Source organism: Musa acuminata, chromosome BXJ2-4 (genome assembly GCF_036884655.1).
Source record: "Musa acuminata AAA Group cultivar baxijiao chromosome BXJ2-4, Cavendish_Baxijiao_AAA, whole genome shotgun sequence".
NCBI classification, from domain to species: Eukaryota; Viridiplantae; Streptophyta; class Magnoliopsida; order Zingiberales; family Musaceae; genus Musa; species Musa acuminata.
This window is the reverse complement of record NC_088341.1, coordinates 12,394,389-12,404,493: the sequence shown is the minus strand read 5'-3', so window position 1 is coordinate 12,404,493 and position 10,105 is coordinate 12,394,389. Positions and strand designations below refer to the sequence as shown.

Sequence of the window (10,105 nt, the reverse complement as noted above, 5' to 3'; positions counted from 1 at the left end):
AAGATATCTTCCCCCGAGTAGCAAAAATGGGTAACAAAGGTTCTTGGATATGATTATGAAATAACTTACAAAAAGGGGAAAGAGAATGTTCTTGCAGATGCGCTTTTACGGCTACCTAAGCAAGCTAAATTTTTGGTCATTTCACTTTCGACTAGTGACTTCCTTGAGGATATTAAGATGGAATGGTAAGAAGATTCGGAGACTAGTAAGATCATAAAAAAATTGGAGGAAGCATCAAGCTCTGTGGCTCATTACAATTGGGACTCAAAAGAATTACACTATAAGGGATGCATTATGCTTGTGACAAATTCTATTTGCATCTTCACAAGTAGATTTTGGACAAAGTTATTCCATATACTGGGTATTAAATTAAAAAGGAGTACGGCATATCACTCACAAACCGATGGCCAGACGAAAGTTGTAAATAGGTGCTTGGAGATAGCCCAAAGCCACCCACCAAATAAGACTACCCAAGGAGAACTCCAGACCCAACCAAGTGCCATTATTGATCGATGGATCGTGACTCGATGATGACGACCCACTACTAAAGTGCTAATACAGTGGGTGAACCTACTAACAGAAGATGCCACTTGGGAGAACTATGACGACTTGAAGATCAAATTCCCAAAATTCATGAATCGTCAGCCTCGAGGACAAGGCTGATTTGAAGAGGGCGGGTCTGTTAGGACTCTAGCTAGGAGAGTCCTAATTAAGAGGGACATTCATGTAAAACATACCTAAGTCGACCCATTAAAGATGTGAAGAGGCCGGCTAGGGTTAGGAGGTTGTTTCTTAGAGAAGAATTAGGAGTTGTAAAGGAATAGAAGTCTTGAGTAGAAGTCCTATTAGGAGTTAGTTAGAAGTAGGAGTCTTGAGTAGGAGTCATATTAGGAGTCAGGGTTTAGAAACCCTATAAATAGCCATGTATTCCTCCTCTTTTGATAAGCAATAAATGAATCTTTTCTACAGCCTTTGAGCAGCAACTTGGAGGGAGGAACCCTTATAGAGTTCCAAGGAGGTCAATCCCCTAAAGAGATCAACCTCAAGTTTAGAATCTGCAGGGGTTCTAACATGATACCACTGGCAATTAATGCTACCAATGGTGGTACTGCCCTTGTCAGGCGATGGTACCACCTAGTGTCAGACTACAGGCGGTAGTACCATCCAGTAATGGCGGTGGTACCGTCAGTACCCCGAAATCCAGGGATGTGACACTTTTTTGCTCCAATTTTGAAGCCATTGGGGCCTATAAAAACCCCACCCTTTTCTGCATGAAAGGGCACGAAAGTGTTTAACATATTCTTGAATCTTTGGGGTGTTAAGTATTGTAAAAGTGATAAAGAGTCCTCTCCTCCCTCTCTTAGCTTTGTAAACATCCAAGAAAGAGGAGTGGGGCTTGTGAGGATTATCTCCTAAACCCGGCAAAAGAAGAAAGAGCTATAAAAGGTGGTTGGTCTTCGCCTATTGAAGGAAGGCCTTTAGTGGACACCGGTGATCTTGACAGAGGAGGAATCCGAAGTTGATGTAGGTCACATCGACCAAATCACTCTAAATTCTTGTTTGATTTTTCTTTTGTGTAATTTATATTACTGCAAACGTCTTTAAGCTTCTCTTTATATTTTTATGAAAGCTCTCGAGTTCAACATCCTTCCGAAATGGTTTGAATCGAAACAAATATTTTATGAAATCGATGTTTTTTCATTGTACTAATTCATCCCCCTCTTAGTGCTGCTCTTGATCCTAACAGCCATCGCATGGCCCTTTTGTGGGTGACCGAATGGGCCTTCCACTTGGCCCAAAATAACCCAAACTCAGGCCCAATTTACCCCTAATTGAGTTAGCATGGTTACATCCCAAAATCGACTCAATTAGACTCTAAACTACTTGAATCTAGACAAATAATTACAAAGCATAAAACCTTTGTCCGACATGTCATTGGTTTATCTGGTGTTTTGTCTGATCTTTCGGTGCATCGTCATCTCCTTCGGCGTATTCCCCAGTCGGCATTTTGACCTCCGCAACATCCGATCTCCTTGGCGTAATGTCCGATTCTTTGGCCCGATGCCCGAACTCATGGCACGAAGTCCTTCTGCCAATATGTCGACCGATCTTTCTGCTCGACGTCCAATCTCCTGACATGTTTCACTCCGATCGAACGTCCGATTCCTTATGCTTTAATTGATTTACCTTTTTTGATCGAAGTTAGTCCTACGTCACTCAAAACGTAGATTAGATCGTAAACGCATTAATTGATTTCATCATCAAAATCTAAGATTCAACAGCGATGCCTATCACGTTGGGTAATCCATGTTCTCTTCGAGGGTATTAGTATGGTGTAAAGCATAATGCACAAGAAAATGCATCTCCTGATCGATTAGGTTAAGTTGTTTAACCAATGTGGTTATGTCCATCTAACATCAGATATCTTTTATTAGCAAAAAGTACGTCAACTTGTAGCTCTGTCACCTACTACGAAATATGACTAAAAGGTAAATCTCGCACTAGCGAATGATGCCTATAAAAACCAAGCAGCACTTCCCCCTAGTCCTGCATTTCTAGACAACTACAAAATTCCCCACGGTTTGACCAATTACCAACATGTTTAACTAATTGCAGCCAACACAACCCTGATCAACTTTGGGCTGATCCCAATGATCTAATTACAAGAAGAAGAAAAAACATGATCAAATTCAACTGTTTGGTCAATCTAAATCAGTACTGATCCTAAATCTTATGATTGATTCCAAACACACTTCCAACCTTGCAAAGTTTGGATTTAGAGTACCAAGCATTCGGTGGTAGCTAATTATCGTGGAAGAGTGACCCGTGCACATACAAGAGAAGCATTAATTTTTATGTCTTTGCCTTTCATAACTTGACAATCGCACCGATGGTGCCACTATTACAAGCCTAAAAACAAGAACCAACACTAAGCATCAAGAGATAAGTTGGCTATATCCAGACAAACTCTCTTTTTGATTTTTTTAATGGCATAATTTTGTTTCTTCTCAAATGAATAAATTCAATTTTCAAGACCTCATGATCATGTTTGTATCAAGTGCAAACTAAGCCGATGAGATTGTTAAATATGGGCTTAGCTTATTCATCCCAGTTGTATATGGGTTTATCCATGTCTTCCAATGATAAAACATAGGTCATACCTCCAGACAACAAGTTATTCTGGATGGCTAAACTTACATATCATATCCTTTCTTTTTTCTCCTCCGTGACTACCATAGTCCACCGATATTGTCAATCATGAGTGCCACCACTGTATCTACACTCTTTTGCTGTATTTCCCTCCAATTTCTCGAACTAAGCATCACATATCGGTCAGCAGGGAATCACATCATACTGTCAGAGCATAATAAACCATCAAGCACTGAATTCTAACTATTGGCAACATCTACAACTGCCAGCTATCGGAGAAAATCAATTAGCAAACGTAATAAATCATCGAAAAAGTGCGCTCAGGCATCTCCGATCGGTCCGATCCGCGGTCGGAGAAGGTGAGCAGGGTTTCATCCAATCAGGGGAGGGATCGGCACCGATGCCGACGGCGACAAGGGAAGAGGCGGCGACGACGGTCTCTTGCACCACGGAAAATCTTCAGCTCCATCCCTCGCTCTTCGCGCTGTCGATCGGGTTCCGATCCAATCACACGGCGCTACCTCGCTCGTTCGGATCAAATGCGGCACATCATCAGATGTGCATCAACAGGAAGCCGCCGTCGATCATCAGCAGCCGTCCAAATAGGATCCGCTTAAAATAAGTCCCGCGCCCATCATCGACAAAACAGGGCCAACTCGGCCTGGCCTTGTTACGTGCAATCCGTGTTTCCATTTCACTTGCATCGCTTTCTACTGATTCACATCACGTCACACATCAATCCGTTTGCCAAGACTATTCAAATGATTTCATGAGAGGCGATGAGTCTTTCTAATCTTTTGTGTTTGTTTATCCTAAAAAAATTACGATAAGAGATGCTCTGTCGAGAACACTTGCAATTGCTGTATACAGTAATAAAACATATAACTAAAGTTGACTAAAGATGTCGGATAATTTTACATTCTTTTCATGCTCTCCATAAAAGTTTTGTTATAACGAATTATATTCATCAAGCTCGTAGACACATGGAGGATCTCTCCCCTACAAGACGTACTTTTAGCTAGGAAAAAAAAAAAAGGCAGGAACATCCCATGTCGAATAGTATCAACAGTTAGGAGCATGCGTAAGTAAAACTGTCACTGCTTGGATGGACATAGAAACTGAAGAATATGTAATTCGATATTATCAACGACTTTCAATTGGTGCAAGGATTATTATGCAGTTTCTTTGTATAACAATGCACGCTTAGCTTCTTCGTCTCTATGGCAAAGGCAATTCTTTAACTGAACCAAAGAATCACCATGTAAAAGACCTTAATATTCGTATATTCTGGTCAGACTTATATGTCGTCCGTCATAATTGGGCTAACATGACTAACCTAATTAAAAGATGAGTTAGGTTCAGGTGCAGGAAACTGACTTAAACGACCAAAATCGACTAATTAACAATCATGTTAACAGCATCCTTTTGGCTTACTGTGTCAAGCATATCATACAAATATGCCATTTAAACAGGTTAGATCATGCCATGTTTTACTCAGCTTAACCTGACTCGGTCAAGACAATTCACTCATGTATTAGATGGCGAGTTTGGTTTAAATTAAAAGTTGATAAAGGGATTTGTTTCTATATCCTGCTGGAGCCACATATGGTTGCATAAATGTGCATGTGATGTATTTGTATTCATATCACAATGCAGCTATCCAAAATCTACTTCATATTATTGATCATATGTCTACTTAATCTGCATAAGATGGCTTCTACAGATTGTTTCTCTAATCTTGAGTTAAGCCAGACTCCAAATGGTATTAGACAACAATATACATAATATAACTTTATTTGAGAAGGTGTGCTCATCCATTTCAAGTGCAAATAGATAAGGAACTTAGGTTAACAGTTAATGCACATAATTACCGATGAATTTATTAAAACTAAGGAGAATATAAATATGATACCGTGCAGTGTGATGAAACAACATAAGAACTTGCAGAAAGATAAAACAGAGTAAGAGCTGAACAGCCCCTTGCCTGTACAATTTCTCTGACTCATGCAATAAACAGCCCCTTTTACCAAAAGGCAAATTCATGTCATCAGAACTCCCACTAGAACACGAATCATGTGAATACTCATTGGCATTGTATATGCCAAATGATGATTGAATTATTTCACTAGCATCCAAATTCTCAATAGAAGAAAATAAGTCCTTCATATAATGAACTGTCTGGGTGGGTTCGGGCAGATCACAATTTTCAATATGCTGCAGTGATTTTTGGGCAACCAACAAAGCCAAATCATCTTTATCTGCAATATGCCACCATCCCTCAGGCTTATTACACCCAGACCAAGGCGTTTCAGATCAACCGGCTTCAGATCCAAAAGTTTTTCCACCTTGTAAACAAAATCCATATTTGTCTGCTGCTTTAGTGGCTGTTGTGAATAGATGGTTGTTGTATTCATCTCTTTGACGCTAGTTCCAGAACCACTCTTCATGGAAGCTGTTGATACCAGATCTTCCCTTTTAAGTACAAATTTAATAAAGTTAACTGGCAAAGACCCCCCCCCCCCCCCCCCCCATCCAACTTTGATGTTGGGACTGCAGTTTCTGTATACTTCTCGATAACTTCCCATTCTATGGAACTTAGTTGCTCACAAGTAAAATCCTTCAGGCACCCAACAATGGGTTGGAGCTGAAGCCGCCCTTTTGTTTCAGGAGATAGATTAGGATTCATGGGGTTCCTGTTTGATGGCATGAATTCCGGGACATGATAATCTTGTGCGATTGCAGTATTCTCATAGCCCAGAATGTTCACCGAGGTATATGATGGACAGCAAGCCAACCTTGGAGCTCCTTCTGCATCTTCCTGGACTAGGCAACGGCTTGCAATGCGCTGCCGAGCTGGCCTTGATTCTGTAGCTTCCATTAGTGGCTCATTTCCTCAGACTTCTGTAATAAAATTTATCTACCAGAGGCAAACAAATTGGTTATGTACTTGGTATGAGAAAATCAAACAATTAGTCAAAAAGTGAGTACATCAAAATAAATCGTCTAAATTCTCCATTTCATACTTTACAGAAGATTGATGTTCAAAGCATCATGTGGTAATAGATGACACTTTACACAGATAAAAGCAATTTCCAAGTTCAAGAGCTGTGTACCATGCAACACAAGAAACATGTATCACCTACTCCAATTAGATACAAGCATAAAATAAGGAACAATAGATATGGTCCCTGAAAATTACTTTCAGCCAACATTTCAAGATGATAGTAGAACAATTGCATATCTTAAGATGATAGTAGAACTGTAGAACATATAAATTTAATGAAACAAAGAGGTTCCTATTCCAGAATGATCATTAAGGCATGTTTTGTCAAAACAACAGCAAACATTGTCAAAAAAGAAATTTCATAACTATAAATTTATATTTATATGGACATAAATAGTCTTATAAATGTAAGATCACTACCACTGAAGCATTAAAGTGAGTCTCCGGTCATGACTCTAGGCATTATATTTTTGTATTACGGATTTTATAAGGCTTGAAGTCTGGCCTAGCATTCTATCTTAAATTAGGCAAACTTACAGTAATCATTTTGTTCATAAGAAGTTACATTAAAACAAAAAAAAGTAAGCATTGTTCGTAGATTTATGGAACTTCTTCATGGTTTTCGAGATGACAATGTTGAGCCCTTGTACAGAAAGATCTGATGATGTCCCAAGCCTCCGTTTCCCTACTAAAGATATATGTTTTTCTCAACCAGATGACTTTAAATACATTCCACCATTTATCCTGGTCATCCATTAGACAAACAGTCGGTAATAGAGCTGAATAGTACTTACTATGCATATGATCCAGTAAACCTTTAAATCAAATGATCTCAAATGATTAGAGAAGGAAACCAAAGCTAGCAGGGCCAAAATTGGGGGGAGACAATCAAACAAAACAAGTAGAAACATTCTACACACTTAATAGAAGAGAAAGAACAAAAAAATCATGCGTATTCCCACCAAGTTATCAACAGCAACTACTCGCAAGCGAATGAGGGTCCAACCCACAAGCTAAACAACGGAAACCACCAAATCTGAAGCAAACATGAAAGCATTAGATAAATGCGTCAAACTCATACCAAAGAATAGGAGAAGGAATTCGAGGAGAAGACCCAACTCCGACATCTAAATAAAACGTGCACTGTGAACTCGGAGGCCTAGGAGATCAACATTTGGAGTTACGGCGATTCCATCGTTCCCTCGGTGAGGCGATGATGCAGAATCGAATCTGGTGTAAGGGAAAGAGGAGGTGACGTGTGCTTATTACGACGGGCATCAATCGACCCTCGGACTCCCCTGTGGGGTCCACAACCCACAGTGACCGTCCGGAAGCGGTGGGGTCATCGGGAGCGTCACGTGTTCATGAAAGTTCGATCTGGGCCTGAGAATGGGCCTCGGCCTGCTTTTTGTCGCATAGGGTTTGCTTCGTGATTCATGCAACAGCAGATTCACTCGTATCCATCCCCTCCGAACTCCCTCTTGTATAAGAAAACGGCCGTGTCCGACTAAATCTATGGACTCCGTAGCCTCCACGCCATCCTTCGAACGCCATATAAAAAGGGCTCAGATTGGGGGAAGGTAAAAGAAAAGGATCGAGCGCTAGGGTTAGGGTTTCGGTCGAACCCCGCCAAGGATGCCGAAGAACAAGGGTAAGGGAGGGAAGAACCGCAAGCGCGGGAAGAACGAGGCCGATGACGAGAAACGCGAGCTGGTCTTCAAGGAGGACGGCCAGGAGTACGCTCAGGTTCTCCGGATGCTCGGCAACGGCCGTTGCGAGACCATGTGCATCGACGGCACCAAGCGGCTCTGCCATATCCGCGGTAAGATGCACAAGAAGGTCTGGATCGCCGCCGGTGACATCATCCTCGTCGGCCTCCGCGACTACCAGGACGACAAGGCCGACGTCATCTTTAAGTACATGCCCGACGAGGCCCGCCTTTTGAAGGCCTATGGAGAGCTCCCGGAGAACATCCGCCTCAACGAGGGCATCGGAGGACTCGATGAGGTGGACGAGGGCGGCGCTGATGACTACATCGAGTTCGAGGACGAGGACATCGACAAGATCTAAGCGGTCCAAGGATCGATTGCGGTTTGCCTTGCCTTTCTTCTCTCTATCTCTTGAATGGCAATCCGTTTCTTTTAAGTTTGCTGCTGGAGTTGGGTTATCATATAGAATTAAGTACAGATATGCTTGTATGGTTTCAAATGATTAACTTTGTCGATGAGTGCTGCAGGCGTCAAAGATTTTTAGTCTATCTGGTTAATGATGATGCTTATGTTGCACTTTGCTATAAAAATACATATTATCTTTGAGTATCTTTAATGGTTCTTCAATGCAGGTTTCATGGTTTTCTTATATCATGATGTGTATTTTGTACTTATGCAATACAACCATGATCAAAGTGGTTTTCAGTTCCATCTAGATTGAACTAGATGTTCTATGGTGTTAGATCAACACCTATCCTTTTTCAGATCTTTAGCTGTTTATGTTAATCTTGTGGAATACATTGATGATCTGACAAAAACTGTAAAGAACCTATTCAATACCATATTGATGCTTGGTCTGGGATGTGATTTCATTTCATATGTTTTAGGTGCTCTTGTCAAACTTACCTTCGAAGTGGGTGGCTTTGTACTCTTGATTCTTCGTTTCTGTTGTTTTCATGCATGCTTTACTTGAATACTGAAGCTTTGTTGGTGGAACATCAATTTTAGCAGACATGTCTGTGTTTGCTGATTTGTGCCTCTAGATCTTAAGCCAGAAGCTGCTTGAATGAAGCCAATAAAACACTAAAGATGCATCATCGACATTAGATGACTATATTATTTCTGCAAGATATTTTGTTGCTCTGTGCAGTCCATCTCAACTGGCTTATTTCTCGCTTTTCATACTCAAACTACCGTATTCTGAGTATACTGTATTGAATATCATGAATTTTGGATATAATTAGTGAAGACTGTTAAGACTGTTTTTGTTCTTATACTTCTTGTCTCATCTGCCCAAGAGTTTTGATCCCAACAGAAATACAGAAATAAACAAGTACTAGTTTATGTTGCATGAATGTAGTTTAGTTTTGAAGGCATATTAGGACAGAAGAATGTCAATTTATTGAGTAATTTTCGGATTATATGTATTCTTGGTTGCACTTAGATGGTATACATTCTGTTTGGTATGCAAGAATACTTGGACACAAAATCTTCTTTCTAATTGTTTGTGGTCCTACAAGACCCATTCTGTTATTTTCTATTTCATGATGTTTTCTTTTATTCTTTTACGATCAAGAATTAGTTGATTTTGAACATGAAGATTTGAGGCAAGCTGTTTCCACATTCCTGTTGTCTTTAGTTAATCACCTATTGGCAATGAGAGCAGAGGGCATTGCATTTAATGCTCGCAAGCAGGGTAGACTAGTTTGAGATAGTCAGATTCAAGAGATTACCCAATAGCTTTGGAGATAGATTATAGAAGAAAATAACTTGTACAAGTCATATGCCCTTCCATGCCTAAGGACAAATAAGAATGCAACCACATGAAAGCTCTGGATTTGGTTTGCAGGGTTTCGAGTTTTGTTACTCTTGGTGGTTGATCTATCTTCCTGTTATCATTGATGGCCTTACTGACTTTCTCTGATCCTACTGTTTCCCAGCACCATATGATGGAATCTTTTTTTTCTAAATGATTGATGATTATTACCATAAGAATTTTTAGACTTGTCAGGGCAGTAAAGAATTTTTTTGGATTTGTGATGGCACCAAAACTAATGGCTGGGTGCAATGATAACGGTCGGTTGATATTTGTATCAGCTAGACTGTAGAAGATGGCTGATCTAATCTTTCATAACCACAGTGGCCTCTATCATACTCATCCAAGTGTTTCGGAATACCAGTTAGTGGAAATGCTTTAATGAAGGGCCTGATGAGGTTTGTCATCTCTCTTTATGGAGTTATG

General features: G+C 40.4%; 1 protein-coding gene across 1 annotated transcript; it reads left to right on the top strand.

Annotated features, from left to right (window-relative positions):
• The first annotated feature begins 7,677 nt into the window (after positions 1 to 7,677).
• Positions 7,678 to 8,472, top strand: LOC103973724 (eukaryotic translation initiation factor 1A). Its single transcript, XM_009388367.3, has one exon. It carries the CDS (start codon positions 7,790 to 7,792, stop codon positions 8,222 to 8,224), a length of 435 nt encoding a protein of 144 aa, XP_009386642.1. The 5' UTR covers positions 7,678 to 7,789; the 3' UTR covers positions 8,225 to 8,472.
• Positions 8,473 to 10,105: the final 1,633 nt, after the last annotated feature.

Bases quoted from the DNA above. Each gene is read 5' to 3' on its own strand.
- LOC103973724 (XM_009388367.3), top strand. From the start codon at position 7,790: ATGCCGAAGAACAAGGGTAAGGGAGGGAAGAACCGCAAGCGCGGGAAG.